General features: G+C 37.2%; 1 protein-coding gene across 2 annotated transcripts in view; it reads left to right on the top strand.

The window, feature by feature from the left end:
* DTHD1 (death domain containing 1) overlaps positions 1 to 20,260 on the top strand; it is a 73,405-nt gene that overhangs the window by 12,831 nt on the left and 40,314 nt on the right. For both annotated transcript variants that reach the window (XM_003985470.4, XM_019829658.2), the window contains exons 5-7: positions 165 to 409; positions 11,655 to 11,819; positions 13,783 to 14,072. In XM_003985470.4, the coding sequence (XP_003985519.3) occupies positions 165 to 409; positions 11,655 to 11,819; positions 13,783 to 14,072 (700 nt within the window). The remainder of the gene's footprint in view (positions 1 to 164; positions 410 to 11,654; positions 11,820 to 13,782; positions 14,073 to 20,260) is intronic.

Below are 20,260 nucleotides of genomic sequence, written 5' to 3'. Positions count from 1 at the left end.
TTTTTAATAAATTAATTCAGTGTTGCTTCTAGTCAACAACACATAGAGAAATATATAAAACTAGATTCTGTCAAATTTTCAGAAAATTGGCTTAGAAATGTGCTGATACTTTGCATCTTTTGCTATCAAAATATAGGAATATATGCATTTTTTTCCTTATTTAGGTCCAACCAGTTGACCCATCTTTGGTGGCATATTTAAAAACACAGCAAGATACTTCCTACCCGGTGGTATCAACAAGCCCGCTGATCCACATGAAGCATCCTTTGGTACATCCTTTCCAGAAGCCAGTCACTGTATTCCTACCTTGTTCTCCACACCCTGATAAAAAAAATCTTGCATCTGAGATAGATCATAAAAGAATGGCTAGTGCCACTACAAGAAGGATCATACCACTGTACCTCAACCGGTGAGCTAAATCCTTGTATCTCTGAGTTGATGATAAACAAAGAAATGTAAATAATTTAAAAATGTAATTTGATGTCATATATTTAAAAATCATTATTGAAATATCATGCAACATTTTACTATAGATATAAAATATTGTAGACCCATGAAAGGTAATGATTTTAGACCCACAAAAGGCCCAAATGTATGCTATGTGGTAGGGTAGACACAGAAGAGGTAAAATTAATCTTTGCTTTCAAAGAAATTATAACATGGTTAATTATAAAGAAGTGGTACAGTGATTTTAACTTCTGTATTTAATAGTGTGCTCTTAATGTAGGAAAAAGATTAACCTGAACTTTTCTAAAACAAAATTAAATTTGAGTTTGTATTCACCATATCGGTGGAATACAGGTGGATAATCCCTTAATTTTTGTGATTACACAAAATCCCCACCAATGAGACAAATATACATACTGAGTTACTTGTCAGAAATGACACTGGAAATGAAATGCTAACCTATTTCAGAAATGACATTGGAGATGAAATGCTAACAACAAATAGGTTACACAGAATAATCCCGATCTTAATTCCTGTTCTTTCATTTAATGCTTATTTTTTCTTTTCTAATGAAAAATGTAGAAGGGAATGTTTCTGTTCTTCACTTCTGAAGGAAATATTTTTTTCTTTGAAAAACAAAGAGGGAGAAACAACTTCAGAGACTTAATTGAAATACTATCTACTATTAATTGAGAATCTACTGTGTACCAGGTTTCCTGTGTATATGGTCTTATCCAGTTTCCCCCACCCCACTTTATCTCCATTTTATTGGTGAGAAGACTGAGACTCAGTGATATTAATAACGTGTATAATTCACTATACCTACCAAGTGACACAATCTTGGACACCCTTGCATATCTCTAGATTTATTTATGACTCTATGTAGCCATCCTTTATTAAGTTTGAAACTGCAAGGCTGGAAATTGAGATGTGGATTATTTGTCTTTTCCTACAATGTTTGCAATTTAGGGCAATAGTAGAATATTAGGTTGAGGCTGGGAGAGGAAATTAAACTTTCCCTTGTGTTAGATTAAGTGAGAGAACATAAAAATACAGACATGATCCAGTTATATATACTTTTGCTACTTGGGATGGAGATCTATTTATCTATCTATCTGTCTGTCTGTCTGTCTATCTATCCAACCATCCATCCATCCATCCATCCATTCATTTATATCTATATAGATATAGATATATAATCTTCCAAATGGCAGTTTAGTTAATCCATGTTCCTGTGTACCAAGTAAAGTAAGATTTAAAACCAGAAATATCCTGAAGCTTCAAATTTAAAATGTACCAGTCTAATAGATTAAAGACATGCTATTTTAAATATCCCCTGAGATACATATATATTTTTTATTTGTTTTTATTAATTTTTTAAACATTTATTCATTTTTGAGAGACAGAGACAGAGCGTGAGTGGGGGAGGGGGCAGAGAGAGAGGGAGACACAGAATCCAAATCAGGCTCCAGACTCTAAGCTGTCGGCACAGAGTCCAATGTGGGGCTCGAACTGATTTACCATGAGGTTATGAAGTGAGCTGAAGTTGGATGCTTAACCGACTGAGCCACCCAGGTGCCCCCATATATAGTTTTAAAGATAAGAACTTAATCCTAAGAATGGATTCTTACCAGTAACCTGTTGCTGGAACCTAGTATTTCTACTATATATAGAGGGTGGATGGCAAAGGATTAATAAAAATAATTTGTGACTGATATGTATTTTCCATCATAAAACAAAGCAGCTCCATTTGCAATAAATATGATAGAAAAATAATTAGCTTGTCCCTGATGGTCCAATCCCCTAGTCTGAGAAATAGAAATTTATCCCTGTAACACACAGATACCATTTTTGGATCTGATTAGATCAGTGTTCCTTTGCCCCTCTTTTGCTATATTTGCACATGCCTCAGAAATGACAGAGCAGAATGCAAAGAGAAATTGGAAGCAGCATACTGCATTGTCAAAAATGAAATTCCCACAGGTATAGAGATAAGAGCAGAGGCGAGAGGAGCCCCAGTAGAAATCATGCTGAGGGTGGCACATTTTCATACACTTAATTGATTCGAAACATTTGAAATCCAGTTTTTTTCAGGTAGAAGATTACATAGTGGTACTCCAGATAAATTATACTCCGGAAAAACGATTAGACACTGAAAATTGATTTATAAATTATACACATGGATCTGCTTTCCAGATCTGAGAAAGAGATTCAAGTGGCTACCAAAGCGAGTGGACAAATATTCATTCAAGATTAAGGGAAAAAATACAAAATCCTACATGATTTCCTAAGGAAAAAATTGTAATATTAATCAAAAAGATTTGAAAAGCGGAATAAAAACACCAAAGAACATACTATGGAAATAAAGAAAGAGAGCATCATTCTGACATTTCACAGTAACTTGAATAATGAGAATCACAGTTACCTGCAGAGTATTTTAGAAATCTGTTTTGTAAGTGTAGTATGATCCAGTAAGCAAAATTTCTGAGAAACAGAAAGCCATCAGGATATACTAGAAAAAGACAAGAGGACAACAGGATAAGATACAAAGATAACAAGCAGAGATGAAAAGGGACCAGTGTTTGATAAGGAGTCATTTGAAGTGATGTCACCTAATAATTACAGGTATCATCAAAGGAGCAACCAAAACAACCATAAAAGAAGCAATAATCAAAGGCATAGTTGAATTTGATTTTCTGACGTTGATTAAAGCCTTGACTTAGAAAGTGCTGATTGATTACTAGACACAATTTATGAAAAACAAAAAACAAAAAACAAAACCCATACTTAGGCATAACATGGAAGATTTGAAATGCACATTAAAATAAAACATAATTCTTTAACAATCTGTTTAGCAGAAGCAGACTAAGTAAAAAGGAATAAAATCAGGCTTGCCTCAATCTCATTCATAAAAGTACAAAGCAAAAAGTAAAAAGGAAAAGTTTATATGGCAAAAGGATAACAGAAGGAAAACAAGAAGACAGCATGGTGATATTAAAGAGAAAAGATGAGGGGCGCCTGGGTTAAGCGTCGGTTAAGCGTCCGACTTCAGCCAGGTCACGATCTCGCGGTCCGGGAGTTCGAGCCCCGCATCAGGCTCTGGGCTGATGGCTCAGAGCCTGGAGCCTGTTTCCGATTCTGTGTCTCCCTCTCTCTCTGCCCCTCCCCCGTTCATGCTCTGTCTCTCTCTGTCCCAAAAATAAATAAAAACGTTGGAAAAAAAAATTAAAAAAAAAAAAGAGAAAAGATGATATAAATAAAATCATCAGTTATATTAAACAAATACAAATGGAGTAAACATAATTTATACTGTTGTTCATCTTACACAAACCTTTATTATTTTTTAAAAGCTTCTATGCTGTATTTGAGATGATTTCCTCATATATTTTACCTTTTTTATATTTTGCTATTATTTATTTATTTATTTATTTATTTATTAAAGTAAATTAGGTTTTCTTTTTTATTTTTTTCAGAGAGAGAGAGAGCAAGTGGGAGAGAGGAGTAGAGAGAGAAAGGGGGGGAGAGAGGGGCAATGGGAGAGAGAGAGAGAGAGAGAGAGAGAGAATCTTAAGAGAGAAAGAGAGATCCTGGGATCATGACCTGAGCCAAACTCAAGAGTCAGATACTCAACTGACTGAGCCAACCAGGCACCCTTACATTTTTACTGTTTTTTTTTTTTTTTAAATCAGCAGTTTCAACTGTTCATTTCAATCATTGTAACTCTCATTTCTAAAAAAAGAAAAAAAAAGATATCGATATATTTTAAAAATCTTTTGTTCTAAGATGCTGTTTTTTCACTATGCTTTCTATTTCTTTCGTTAGCCCCTTAATCGTTGTAAACATACTCATTTTACAGTTTTATTGAGATTATTCTATCACCTACCTATTAGCATGATGTTTAAGATTATCTATTAGCCTGGTGTAATCTAGTACCTTGTCTATATGCTAATTCTGTCCTTAGAAATTCATTTCCAAGTATTGATTATGATTTTTAGATCAACTTTTCTTTTCCCCCTCCCTCCTGCCAGAGCAGCTTTGTGTGTTTGTTGCTTTCTTGAGCCAATATTCAAAGAGATTTGGGTTGTTTTTATTGTTTCTCATTTTATGGCCAGTGCTGCCCTTTTGGGATTCCAGTTTTATGACTGAGTTAGTTCCAGCTAATAGCTAGAGGCTGTATCTGATGTATCCGATAATATATTAAGCTCCAGCCCCCACACACCTGGTGTGTATGCAGTTAATGGGGCAGGGTGTGCGTGTGGAGGAGACTGATGAGGGTAGGAGCTTCCATAGAACCAGTTGGTCATGTTGTTCTGTGGGGAGAGAAGAGAATTCCAACTTTTTTTTTCAACGTTTTTTTTTTTAATTTTATTTTTGGGACAGAGAGAGACAGAGCATGAACGGGGGAGGGGCAGAGAGAGAGGAAGACACAGAATCGGAAACAGGCTCCAGGCTCCGAGCCATGAGCCCAGAGCCTGACGCGGGGCTCGAACTCACGGACCGCGAGATCGTGACCTGGCTGAAGTCGGACGCTTAACCGACTGCGCTACCCAGGCGCCCCGAGAATTCCAACTTTTTGAAGTGTGTTTGTTTGTTTGTTTCCAGATCTAAGGGATTTTTTTTTCCAGCTTTTGAGTTCCTCTACTTTCCTGTGTGTGTGTGTGTGTGTGTGTGTGTGTGTGTGAGAGAGAGAGAGAGAGAAAGAGAGAAAGACAGAAACAGAGACAGAGAGAGAGACAGAGATTTTGTCCAGCATTCCTGTGTAGTGGGAAGATGACCATTTGTCATCAATTCAGTTGGCCAAAGTACTAATTTCTTTTTTTTTCTCCATCTCTTTGCTCTAGTGTATGGTCTTTCTGCTAGAAAATTCTTTTTCTGTCATGTTTAGGTGAAGAACTCTGGTTTATTCTGTAAGTAGTAGCTTAACTGTGTCTGTATCTTGTCAAGACATTCTAAGATCTCTAGGAGGGATTGATTTTTCCTCTCTTTGCGTCAGCCACATTCTTTGCGCACATCCTATGTCATACTATAGTATCATTCTCCTTTCCATTTATCATCACTCAGCATAAGTATAACATTGTAGGTGTTAAAAAAAAAGTTGTGTGAGTTAAATAAATTAATGAATAAATTTATGGAAATGTAAATAGTATTAGTAATCCTATGCTTTGTAACAACACTGGATTAGTATTTTATACTATGCTGTTGCTATTAGTGCTAGATATGGTGGATGCCTTTCTCTATCCAGTGGAGCATTAAACAATAAAATGAGAACCTGTGTCAACTATTTACTTAACATTCTTTCATGTGCTTGCTTTGGCAGCACATATACTAACATTCTCACATCAAAGGGTGAAAACAGTTGAACATTTTCTATGGAAATAGGAACACAGTGACGCACTCCATGCTTCATAAAATAAAAAAATGGTAAAAACTAGGTGAGGCCAAAACATGGTCTAAATCTGAAGAATTAGCGGTCTTTATTACATTACATTCCTCTATGTCTGAATGGTTTCTGGGGAAAAGATGAGAGTCATTTAATTATGAACCAGAAAAGATTTCTTAACAGTAGTGAAAGGTGAAATTAATTTGTTAAATAAAAACTTATTCCATATTATATAAGAAATACTTTAGAGAGTCAGATGGGTAAATATTTTTGCTCATGAAAAATACTCTTTCTACATATTGTCATTGGTTTTAAGATTATTATTTTCAAATGTAATATGTGAGTCTTATATGACAATATCTGTAAAATATATGCATCATATGGCATGATAATAAAATAAACACGCTGGTAAAACTACCACATAACTTAAGAAATCAAAAAGAAACCATCACAGAAGAACAGAATTGGAAGACTGACACTATGTGACTTCAAGACTTACTACAGAACCACAGTATCAATAGTGTAGTATTGGTGAAAGAATAGGCAAATAGACCAGTGGAACAGAATAGAGAGCCCAGAAATAGATCTACATAAATATAGTCAACGGATTTTTGACAAAGAAGAAAAGGCAATGCAATGCAATAAAGACAGTCTTTTCAACAAATAGTGCTGGAACAAGTAGAGATCCACGTTAAAAAAAAAATGTAGACAACACTTATGCCTTTCACAAATTAACCCAAATTGGATTATAGGCATAAATGTAAAATAAAAAGCTACAAAACTCCTAGAAGGTGTTTTCACCTAATTGCACCTAATAGGTGAAAATCTAGATGACCTCGTGTATGGCAATGACTTCTAGATACAACACTAAAGGCACAATCCACGTTAGAAATAATTGATATGCTGGACTTCATAAAATTAAAAGCTTCTGCTCTGGGAAAGAGAATATTAAGAGAATAAGAAGATGAGCCCCAGAGTAGGAGAACATATTTACAAAAGGTACATCTGATAAAGAAATGTTATCCAAAATACACAAATAACTCTTAATACTTAACAACAAGAAACAAAAAACTTGATTAAAAAATGGGCCAAAGACCTTAACAGACACCTTAGCAAAGAAGGTGTATGATTGGCAAATAAGAATCTGAAAAGATGCTCCACAGCATATGTCATCACTGAGATGCAAATTAAAACAAAAAATCATACAAATACACATCTATTAGGATGGCCAAAATCCAGAACACTTACAACCTTAAATGCTGGTGAGGATTGGAAGAAGCAGGAATTCTTATTCATTGTTTGTGGGAATGCAAAATGGTACAGCTATTTTGGGAAAGTTGTGGTTTCTTACAAAACTAAACATACTCTTATCATACTATCCAGCAATAGCACTTCTTGATATTTATTGAAAGGGGTTGAAAACATGTCCACACAAACACCTGCATATGGATGTCATATAAGATTTATTCTCAACTGTCAAAACTTGGAAGCAATCAAGATGTCAAGAATGAATAAATAACATCCGTACAATAGAAAATTACTCAGTGCCAAAAAGAAATGAGCTATCAAACCAAAAATACATGGAGGAATCTTAAATGCATATTGCTAAGTGAAAGAAAACAATCTGAAAAGGCTACCTACTGTATGATATATACTGTATAACATTCTGGAAAAGGCAAAACTATGGAGACAGTAAAAACATCAGTGGTTGCCAGACATTGGAGTGAAGGAGGGACAAATAGGCAGAATATAGGGGGTTTTTATAGTGGTGAAAAATACTTTGATACTATTATGATGGCTACATGTCATTCTACATTTGTTCAAACCTACATAATATACAACACAGAGTTAACTCTAATATAAACTATGGTCTTTGGGTGATCATGATGTATCAATGTAGGTCCACCAATTGTGACAAAGGTACCACTTTGATGGGGGATATTGATAATGGAGGAGGCTATGCATATATGGAAACAGGAGGTAAATGGGAAACCTGTGCATCTTCCTCTCAATTTTGCTGTGAACCTAAAACTGCTATAGAAAGAAAGAAGAAAGAAAGAGAAAGAAAGAAGGAAGAGAAAGAAAGAAAGAAGAGAGAGAGAAAGAAAGAGAGAAAGAGAGAAAGAGAGAAGAAAGAAAGAAAGAAAGAAAGAAAGAAAGAAAGAAAGAAAAAAGAAAGAAAAAGAAAGAAAGAAAGAAACTATCCTTGAAAAGTTTCCAGTAATGCCTATTTCTACTTGTAGAACCTTGGGATATAACTTCTTTTCTTTAAAGTTTATTTATTTATTTTGAAAGAGAGAGAGAGCACAAGCAGGGGAGGGGCAGAGAGAGAGAAGAAAGAGAGAGAATCCTAAGCTGACAGTGCAGAGCCCCACACAGGGCTTAAACTCACGAACCTTGAGATCATGACCTGAGCCGAAGTCAAGAGTCCAACGCTTAACTGACTGAGCCACCTGGGTGCCCCCTAGACAGATAGATCTTTTTTATCTTGGAAAAAATCTTCTGAGTGTCTTTCAGTGGTGTGTCATTAAGGCATTTATCTCAGAACAACATACCAGGGCACTGTTAGACCTGAGAAAGACAGCTTGGAGTGGACACCTGTTGCTTTGTCTACCTAGCCACTTTAATTTTTGGAAATTGTACCACAAATTCTGGAAAGTGTTCTTTCCATCCATGTGGATCTAATGGGAGTTTCCATGTCTTTTAATGTCCTTGTTAATTATAATTGAGCACTTGACCCAAAATGGGCCAATTATAATTGCCCCAATGCCTGAAATTTTGGGTATGGAAAAAGTTTCACTTCAAGAAAAAAGCAAAATCAGTAATTCTTGAATAAACAAATTTATTTAATGAAGATTATATTTTATGGAACTCTTAGTACATCAGAATTTTCTGTGGACTGTGATCAAATGCTAGCCATTGCTAGACAATAGGAGATGTGAAAGTTTGCTAATAGCATATATAAAAGGAAGAGTTTATTTGCAGAGTTGTCAAGAACAGCTGGGATAGATAAGAATGCCTGCAAATCATTTAATTTCAAGAGGAGGTATAATCTATTATCATATTAAAGTCTAAATGTGAGATTATGGATGCGTTAACTATACGGGAATAATCATTTTGTAACATATCCATGTATTAAACCATTACATTTTACACCTTAAGCTTACACAATGTTATATGTCATGAAATCTAAATTTGATCTTTATATCATTGAGGACTCTTTTGATTTTGAGTGTCAGAAAAGCAAGCCCAAAGTTTTAAGGAAAAAGGAATTCTTTGGTTCATGTAAACAAAAAGTCTGGGGATATAATTATCTTTATATTCTTCTTCAACCAGAAAGAACCTAGTCTCTCTCTTCTCTTTCTGCCCTCCTCTGTGCCAATTCCATTCTTTGACATGCTTGTCCCTCATGCTGGCAAGACAGTTCCATCTTGCTATTCCAAGTTCAGTAGAAGGTGAAGCTCCCCATGGATATGCATAAAGGCCCTGAGAGTTATTCTCACCCTAAATCAGTTACAAACCCATCACTGAACAGATCACTAGGACTGGGAGGAAGATGCACTCTACAGGGTAGGCTAGGCTAACAAAAACTTGAATTCACCCAGGGCTGATGACAACAATCCATATCTCACACATGCTGTGTTGTCCTCAAGGCAGGCTGTCTCTTGGTTATCCTCACTCCAGTACCCAGGCTGAAAGGCAACCACTTTCTGGCTGTTGTCATGGGTAGCAGAAGAAAATGCTTTGAGTAGATGCACATGAGCAATTAAATGCTTGGTCTCCAAGTGACATTCACTGTTTATTAACTAGAACTAGTCATATGGCCCCCACTCAATCACTGGGGAAAGGAAGTGCGATCCTATCACGTGCTCAGAAATCAGAAAAAATGGGATTTTTTTTTTAAGCAAACTTTGTTAATGAATGCCAAATGCACTATATGCCTCAGGTTTTAGACCCACCTGGACCTGAGAGTAGGGTTCAGTTCCGCTACTGCTGAGAACCTGTAGGTCCCCAGAAATGTTTAGACCATTGGGAGAAAAAAGTTAGGAGTTGTCATCAGAAAAAAAAAAAAAAATCAATCATGCATTTAATTAAGTAATTTTCTAGTAAATGACCAGAGTTTTAGATTCAGTTTCAGTGTATTTTCCTATGCTAACAAATTATTAACTTCCGGCGTGCCTGGGTGGCTCAGTTGGTTGGTTAGGCTTCCTATTGTTGCTTTCTCATGGTTCCTGAGATCAGCTCTCCCCTCCCCCCATCGGGCTCTGTGCTGATAGAGCAGAGCCTGCTTGGGATTCTGTCTCTCTCCTTCTCTCTGACCCTAACCCACTTGTGCTGTCTCTGTCTCTCTCAAAATAAAATAAATTTTTAAAAACTCCATAAAAAATAATTAACTTCCAAGTGTTACAAAATTTACTCTATTTGTGGTTTTAAACCAAAAGCCAAAAACTAAATGTTATTTCTTCCCCTATTCTCCATATTTTAAACTGGCTGATTCCCTGAAGGAATCAATAGAATCTAAAAATTTCAGAGTAGACATTTTAAATCAAGTTTAGTTCCTAATTTATGGCTTATTGGACAACTCAACCTGTAAAAATTAAGGTGGTTTTAAAGCCATAACTAATCGTATTCACAAATAAGGATGTGGGATTCACACTTGGGTCTTCATTCTTAGTAACTAGCTATCATGGTTTTTACCCCTTGTGACTTGTACTATCATTAGACCTTTCCCACCCCCCACCCCCCACTATGTTCAGTATCAAGGACTTTTCTTCCTTTCTGAGGAACAGGTATCCATTTAAATGAATTCAAGAAAAGAGTTCATTGTAAGGCTATTCCATCTCTAGGACTACATGGATTCTTTCATTTTGATTTCTCTCCTTTTCTCTCTTAGCATCTCCTCTATTTTTTTCCTTTATTAATACTCTCTGTGCTAATTATTTTTATAGCCCAGGGTGCCATAGCTAAATGACAGCAGTGACAAGTTATAATCTCTGGTCCTCTTAGTCAAGTTCCGAAGAAAAAAGATAAAATTTGCTGAGTGTTGAAACTTGGTCTACTGTGAGTAAATTCAGCTCTGGTTGGTGGAAGGTATCACATGGTACATTCAAATGCAGGTTGAAAAGGAAGGGGGACTGTGCAAGAAAGCTAATTGGCTCTGTCTGCTGTAGGAATTAGGATAAAAATATTAATTCAATTGATGTAGATACTATTTAACTCTATGATGTAGATACTATTGTTACTCTCATACTATAAATAAGGAAACTGAAACAAAAAGATCAAATAACTTGCCCATTGGTCATATAGTTAATAAGGTTCAGATCCACCCAGGATTTGAAAGTAGAAAGTCTTGCTCCAGAATCTGTGGTCTTACCTGTTAGGTGCCCCCACTACTCTTGGCTCCCCTGAAGCATCTGGGTTTTCACCAGTGACTTTATTAATGTTTTGGGGGTGTTCCCTTAACTCTCTTGCCAGTAATAAAACGCTTCTCATTTTCCAAAGTTCACGTCAAATATTAACATTTTCACTTTGCAAGCTTCCCTGAGCACCTTCCTTCTGTTTCCTAAACCACCTTGCGCATTCCCTTAATTATCACACCGATCACCTTGCCCCATATTTGGGTAATATTATAATACTGTACTCTTCAGTAGAGCAAGGGCTATATGTTTCTTATCTTTGTGTTCCCAGTGCATAGAGGAATTATTGGCACATAGAATACATTTAATGTACTGTTATTGGATTATTTGCTTACTGAAAGAATTAATGCATTAAATAAGATTCATGCTACACAAATTTTACCAGTTTCTCCTCTCCTACCATTGTACAGGACAAAAAGCACTTCCATAAGGAAACCTGGGAACAATGCCTGTGAATCTTTGAGATTACTGGGATTCAGAAGTGGAGACAGTGGTTGGTTTGGGCTTGATAATGTTGTAGTGAGAACCATGCAGAGTGGCTTGATATCATTTGAATTGCGCGAACATTTAGAGAGGTAATACAATACCTGTAAACAATACAAGTTGACGGTATTATATCCTGATGAATTATAAGTGATGCTTACTGAAATGAAATTATAGGATTAGGTTTTTATGCCTCATATAGGAATATAAATAGTTCTTCGGGGTGTGCTGAAAACACAAACCAGAATTGGTATGAATATGCTATCTATAATTTCATTCATGATAGTTTAATAAGTGCTTTTGGAAATCACTCATAACTTAGATTTATTTTTAGAGATTTCCTTTAACTCCAAAATAGTTTGAAAACAGCACATTTATGAAATTCCATGAAGACAGTAATTAACTGTTCATACTATGCTAATCTCATAAGCATGTATATGTAAACTGAATTTGTTATTTCCGTGCCCTTATTTTGCCTTCCTCATTTCCATGTTTTCTAGACAGCTAATTATGAGAAGAGTTTTAGACAGTTTTAAGGCTCATGAGGAGCAGACACTCATAAAGAGAAGGCAATCATATGTCTAAAGATAGCTTTTATTTCAAAATGGAAGATCTTACATCTACAGTTGTCTCGGGTCAGAAGCAGAGTTTAATATGAGAATTTATTGATTTATTGAGGGAGAACTCTTAGGTGAATCCTGTAAGGGAATGAAAGAAATGAGTAAGGCAAGGGAATAAGCTGAGAAAACCTATGGTTTCAGCAGAAGTTTTACCTCAGCCTGGTACCTCCGGGAAGCTCAGGAGTCTGAGTACCAAGGAGGCTGGTATACACCCCTGCATCAGTCAATCCTTGTCTGTGGGTGCAGGGATTCTCTGGCTGAGGGCGATCATGGAAAGCAATTTTGTGGAGAAGAGTTGGGGGATGTGTGTGAGGGGTTAAGGATCCAGCCCAGAGAGGGATGTCTGTATTAGTCTGCCAGGCTGCCATAATAAAGTCCCACAAACTAGGTGGCTTAAACAACAGAAATGTATTGTCTCATAGCTCTGGAGGCTCAAAGTCCAAGGTCAAGATGTCAGCATGATTCATTCCTTCTGAGGACTGTGAGGGAAGGATCTGTCCCAGGCTTCTCTTCTTGGCTTGAAAGTGTCCATTTCTATGTTCACGTGACATTCTCCATGTATGCACATTTCTGTATCCAAAGTTCCCCTTTTTATGACACCAGTCATATTGGATTAGTGTATCTCTAATGCCCTCACATTAACTTGATTACACCTGTCAAGACCCCATGTTGAAATAAGGTCACATTCTGAGGTACTGGGGATTAGGCCTCCAACATTTAAATTTGGGTAGAGTGGACAAGACTCATCTCACAACAGGTCTATTCATAATGATTCTGACACCACAGTGACAGAGAAAATATTTTAATCTCTACTTAATTATGATATCTATTCTTTATCCTGTTGGTAGTAAATGAATTATCTTGATTATCTTTCTCTTCTATAGTTGGAAATTATAACCCTTGGTGATGCTAGTTAAAATACAATTTAAAATATGCTGCCATATTTAGAGCTGATCTGACCCTGGGGGATTTCTTTGTGAACATCTGTTTAGAACTTGGTTTGGTTTGAATCGTTTCCTGACTGCCAGGAGGTTCATTAAAGTCATTCAGGAACCTAACTAGTTGGTTATTAGAACGCTTGATTTTATTTTTTTTAAATTTTTAATTCTTCTAATGTTTACTTATTTTTGAGAGAGAGAGAGAGTGAGACAGAGCGCAAGCAGGGGAGGGGCAGAGAGAGATAGAGACAGATTCTGAAGCGGGCTCCAGGCTCTGAGCTGTCAGCACAGAGCCTGATGCAGGACTCGAACCCACAAACTGCGAGATCATGACCTGAGCCGAAGTCAGACACTTAACCGATTGAGTTACCCAGGGGCCCCATGATGTTTTTTTGTTTTTTAACGAAAGCTTGGATGATAATGGGTGTTATTTGTTATCAGTGATATTTTTGAGACTGTATGTTTCCCTCACGTCATGCCTCTTTGCTCCCGTGCAGGTTTATTGTGCTACACCTTTCTTCTGTTGTGGAAAATAGCCTTTTGGTTTCTTTTGTGAAAGCTCTAGAAGAAGCTATGCTCAGCACCACTGCCTGTGTTGTGCTCTGTCACCAGAAAGACAATCCACATAAAGTAGTCATTCTAGTGGTTCCTTCTAAAGATTTAAACCAGGTGCTTCGGAACTTGCGCTTGGAATCGTTCAGTGGCCCTCCAGAGTCTTCACGCTGCTTCCAAGTCAAAGAAGGAGAGCAAATTCTTTTAAGATTTACTGGAAATATATTTGCTTCAAGTAAGTACAAAGACACCTTTTTGTATGCTCTATGGGCTAGCAGCCACAAGCTTCTGAAGGCCTTCGTTAAACTTGTATCACCAAGGAAAACTTCAGAGAATTGAGGGGAGGCTTATGAAAAGTAGGGAAAGAAAAAACCTTATTTGCTTTTTGCTTCAATCTCTTTCTTCCCTTATTAGGGATGCATCTTCCCTTACAGGCTGGCTCTAGAAGGTGACACTCTTCTAGAAACAGTCTTCTCCGTGAATACTCCTGAATCCAAGCGAGGATCATCTCTTTCATACACCCTTGCAATTGCCTCCTAAATGCTCCTCTGTCTCCACTAAGAGCCATGTGAAGTCTATTTCTACACAGGAACAATAGTGATCCTTTAAAAATATAAATCATGCCTTATTGCCCTCCCTCCACATTAAGCACTTGACAATTATCTCTTATTCTACTTAACATAATATCCAAACTCTTTCTTATGTCCTACAAAGAATCTAATCTGGAATCAGCGGACTGATCATGACTCCCAAGATATGTGTATCTAGAACTATATTCCAGTATGATTGTCTTATTTATACTTCCACACATTTTATGTATTTAAAAGTCCACTCTGAGAAACAATTAATAGGTTTCACCAAACTCCAAAAGGGTTCATGGCACAACAGTGGCTAAGAACCTCTGAGGTAGATGACGTGCCTTGCTTACCTCTCATCCTCATATTTTTCTAGGGCTTTTTTTTTTTTTTTTTTTGCTTCCATTATAAATCATACAACAATGTGAAATTATTTTATTTATTTGTTTACTTACTCTTTGCTCATACACTTATGTTCTTCCCCGGAATGTAAATTCAGGAAGGTACTGGCTATGTCTTTCTTTCCTGCTGTGGGTCCCTGAGCTTAGAAGAATGCCTGGCCCAGGAAAAGCTTTCAATAGGAATGTAGTGAATGAGTGAACCTATGGAAATACTAAGACCAACAAACAGGGTGAATGAATACGGGAGGTTGCAGGATAAGGTAGGAGAAATGAGGGAAGAGATCAGAAAAGGAGATAAAAGAAAGAGAAGAGGAAGAAAAAAGGAGAACACAGAGAGAAAACAGCTGTGTGAGAGAAGAAAGAAAAAGATTTTTGGAGAAGTTGCCATCCTCCCCCCCATTTTTTTTTTTTTAATTCAACTGCTTCTCTGTAACTTATTTCCTTGGGATGGAATAGAATCTAACAGGTATGTATGTAAAGGTGAAGTGTAGGGGAGAATTCAGGCTTGGGGTTTATGGGGATTTCTGCCCCAGGAATCTTGCAGTAGAGTTGACTTGAAGTAATATTCTCTGCTCACTTATAAATCGACACAGATCTCATTGATTTTTAATGGTGCCTATTTTCTCTCTGATTCTGGAAATTAACCCAAGCTCTGTTGGCTCTTTGTTGTCACAAAAATGATGCAGCTTGAAGCTGAGGCTGCCCTTTTTCTGTATCTCAGAAACGAGACCCAAAGTGTCCCAACGTGAACTGTCTCTTCCACTTGCGCATGCGGAGTCCCAGCCGTCTGAGTCAGCTGGCAGGACTTACTGAGTAACGAGGGTATCAGAAAAAGGGAAAGAGAAGGGTAAAGAGATGAAGGAAGGAAAGTACTGGGCTTCTGAAGCAGAAACCACAGTGTCCACCCTGGAACAATCTCTCTAGGAGACAGTAAAAAACTGGAAGTGTCCCACGCAAACTAAAGATGCCAATGATTTTCCTGTAATATTTAGGACAGCAGCTGTGTTTACCTAGTGCCATAAACAGGAGTGAGTTGCTATGCTTCTCACAGGCAGGGGTACCGAGGGTAAGAGTTCTTGAGGTTAGCCAGCCTGGGTGCAAATTCCTCCATGTAAGGAATGGGGAAGAACTCATCTTCACTCAAGGGAAATGAATCAGGCACAATGCCAGGTTTGTTTCTGCTTTGCCTTTCCTAGAGACCTATGCTCGGATCTGTGGCCTCACTGGATTTTTCTCCATCTAAGGGGAGCAAGATTCTCAGGAAAAAATTGACACCTCATCCTTTCATTAGAGCCTGGTGTGAATCTCAAAAAGGCATACAATCAGATAAGCCTGCCTGGAGGGTTCTCCACCCCACCCATCTACCTCGCCCACCTCCAGTTACCTCCTACTGTACTTTCATATCTCACCTTGATGATCATGTTTAGAAAAGTGTTCCCCATCTTTTCTGATTATGTCAGTTCTTATCTTACTCTTTTGTGGACACGGCCATAGATACAGTCTTTATTCATTTAATTGTTTGATGGATGTCAGTTTCTCTGACTACTGTCCCGTGAGAATAGGTCTTGTCCTGTTAGTGGGCACCATTCAATTCCCAGCACCTAGTGTGGTACCTGACAGCTAGAAGTATTTGTTGGAAGAATGAAGACAAAAAATTGGGAAAGATTAAAATTATTTAAAATTTTAAAAGTATTAAAAATATTTAAAATTTTAATTAATGGATCCAGACATCTGCCCTTTGAGAAATGTTAAAAATTTTATATTTATTTATATAGAATACATATAATTCTTTTGAGTGAGGTCATGCACCATTTACCTCTACGAAAAACTAAGATAGGTGATCCCCTTGCTTTTTACATCAGCCTTTGGCATTCTTCTGAACATAAGCTAGAGTATGCCTTCATTCTCCAGATTAGAGCTGTTGATTCAGACTTAAACTTTCCACTACACATCACCTAAACCCAGAATCCAGAGAATGCTGGGAAATAAACAGAAAATTTTATATAATGACACTCTAGCATGACCTGTAACATCTACTAATGCCTTAAAGAGGTTTGTGTGTGTCAAAGTGGCCCTGAATGCCCTTTAGCCCAGAGAAGTGACTTTCCCAGAAATGGGTAGGATGTTGGGATAACCACCCTTTTATTCATTCAATGAAAATCCCTTACCCTTGTGTGCATTATATTCTACTAGGGAGAGACAGAGAAGCAAATAAGGAAAGAAAATGTGCAGTGTGGTGGGAGGAAAAGTGCCTTATAGAAGAATAAAGGAAGGAAAGGATATCAAGAGTCTCACAGAGAGTGGCAGAATTGCAATTTTCAATAGACTCATGAAGGAAGCCATCTTTGAGAAAGTGACGTTTGGACAGAGACTTGAAGAAGGTGAGAAAGGAAGCCATAATCCTATAGCAGGGGAGTCTGTCCCAGGCAGAGGGAGTACAAGTGCTACTTAGCAGCGGCAGACGTGTACCTGACATGTGTGAGGAACAGCAAGAAGGCTGAAATGGGTGGTAGACAGGGTGTAAGAGCACAGTTATAGGAGAGGAGATGAGTACTGATCATTCCTTGAAGGCAATGAGTTTGCCTTTTATTCTAAGTGAAATGGGCAGCCATCTTGTTAACAGAAGAGTCACATGATCTGAGTTAGATCATAGAATAGATTTTCAAACAGTTATAATCTCAGAGGCAAAGGAAGGATTGGGGAGACAAGTTAATGAGCCATTAAGCAAGGAATGATGGTGGCTTAGGGGTAGAGGTGGTAGAGACGTGTTAGAATACAGAAATGCCCTGAACCAATGGTTCTTTTAGATTCATTTGGTTCCCCATTTTGCTACCTTTCACTTATCACTTACTCATCTGATGTTTCTAAGCAAAAGCATATATCTCTACATTTTTACTTTCTATGTCATCTTTGAAAAATATTCCAATTCCCCTCATTGAGAAGAAAAGATATCTCTATGAGGTATGCCTAGTAGCTCGTAAAATATAAATAAGTTTTGTATTTCTTCATATGACAAATATTTATTGAACAGCTACTGTTCCAAGTTCTTCTAGGAACTGTATACATAATATGCTGAGGAGAAAGAGGTTCTCAAAAGGTCAGCTAATGGTTGATTTCATAATTTTGGAATGCAGTAAATGGATTTTGTTTTTACTTCTCCTCTAAATATGCCAATGTGGGAGGAAAAAAAAAATAGAATAGTGCAATTTCGGGGTGCCTGGGTGGCTCAGTCAGTGAAGTGTCCAACCCTTGATCTCTGCTCACATCATGATCTCATGTTTTGTGAATTTGAGCCCCGTGTTGGGCTTCTCCACTGACAGCATGGATCCTGCTTGGGTTTCTGTCTATTTCTCTCTGCCCCTCACCTGCTATGCGCTCTCTGTCTCTGTCTCTCTCTCTCTCTCAAAATAAATAAAGTAAAAAAAAAAAGAATAGTGCAATTTCTTTGTGCTGCTTGTCCCCCCCCCCACCCCCCGCCCACTGTGACAGGGGTATTCAAAATATAGTGCTATGTCTTGGCAACAATGAAATTACAACTTAAAAAAATGTAAGGTTTCTATTTATAACACTAAAATCATGCTATTTATTACTGTAAATCCTCAACACTTTCATCTTCATTTCATATTTACATTACAGATCTTTAGTTTAAAAAATTAACTGGCAGTGAGAGGCAGATAAATTTAAGATGTAAATTGAATCAATGTAGCTCTGCTTCACCTTCAGTCTTTATATCCTGCATATAAATATTCTTCATGAATAATTGTGTACACGGCAGGGACTATCTTTCAAAGGACAGAAGGAGAGATTTATTAAGTTGTATTCTATTGGGACCAAAGTAGCAACTCCAGTAGCACGGAGAAGTTTGCCAGGTGTTACTCTAGTGATCTAAAAATTCTAATTTATCTAATTTACTAGATGACATTTTGGTGACTTCAAAAATTTATCTTTTTTTTTTTTTTTTTTTTTTTTTTTACCAGCAGGAAACATTCAAGAAGGCAAGCCATGGCTTGTCATTCCTTTCCTAGGACATCCTAGGGATCATTCTATTCAAGTAGCCAGGTTGTCTCTTAAATACAAACTTTTGCAGAGACATACTCTAGCACCTTTCCTAACCTGGAGTTATTCGAATTCTAGATCTAACTGTGTGCTTTAGAGATTCACCAAAATGACCTCTAGCAGTCCAACATGGAGAAAAATATTGGTGTCATCTACATCCCTTATTGAACTCTGATTTCATGGGGAAGGTTTTCACGAGAAAGAGCTCTGGGTCGTCAATGTTCAGGCTTCTAGGTGTAGGAGGAAGCTGCAACTTAGATATAAAAGCTTCACATTGATGTATTCGAAAAAAATGTGTTTTTTGTTTTTTTGTTTTTACCATACAAATTCAAAAACAGTTGAAGGGTCCTGCTTCTTTCTTATCATTTGCTATTATTACTATAATTTGCTGAGCACTTATTATGTGCTACGCCTTGTGCCAGTCATTTCATCCATGTTATTTCTTTTTGTTCTCAGAACAATCCCAGAAGGTAAGTTTTATTTCTCTTGGTTTAAAGATAAGAAAGTTAAGCCTCCAATAAGTTCAGAGATGGGAAAGAACCAGATAAATATTACAGATCCCCCAGCTGGATCTGGATCTCAATATTTGAAACACTCTTATCTTGACTGCTACAATGTAGCTTACATTTAAATTTTGCTAAGGGTAATGCGGCATGTCTTAGGGAAAATGGCATCGCTATTGGAATGGCAAGGTAAAACTGTCATGGTAAAACCCGATGAGTGAAAGGTTATCTTCACTAGAGCTCTTGTATTTTCAGTGAGAAGTTGAGAAGATATACCCTTATTTTGGGGAATTAATCAGGTTTCAATAAAAATTTCAGTAACATGAATCTAGTAGCTATTTCATTTTGAAGTTTAGCTAGAACACCTCTATTTTTCTTTCCATTTATTTATTTTTAGAGAGAGGGAGTGAGCGCAAGTGGTGGAGGGGCAGAGAGAGAGAGAGAGAGAGAGAGAGAGAGGAAGAGAGAGAACCCCAAGCAGGATCCTCACTGTCAGTGTGGACCCAACGCAGGGCTCGATCTCATGAACTTAAACCATGAAATCATGACCTGAGCCGAAATCAAGACTTGGACTCTAAAGCCACTGAACCACTCAGGTGCCCCTAGAACATCTCTATTTCTGTGATCCTGGACATGTTTTGTATCTGCACTGTCCATAAGGTGCATATGTTGCTATGAAATAGACATATGTTGCTATGAAATATTTGAAATGTGGCTAGAGTGACTGAGGAGTAAATTTCCAATTTATTTAATTTTAATTAATTTCACCATTAATTTTAAAAGCCACATGCTGCTAGTGGCTACCACATATCTAGAATGCCTATTGTGAGGTCATGATAGGGTACAATATGCTATGAATAGTTAGGGGAGAGACAAAAGACAATTATT

Source organism: Felis catus, chromosome B1 (assembly GCF_018350175.1).
Source record: "Felis catus isolate Fca126 chromosome B1, F.catus_Fca126_mat1.0, whole genome shotgun sequence".
Classification (NCBI taxonomy): domain Eukaryota; kingdom Metazoa; phylum Chordata; class Mammalia; order Carnivora; family Felidae; genus Felis; species Felis catus.
This window is presented reverse-complemented; position numbering and strand designations above follow the sequence as displayed.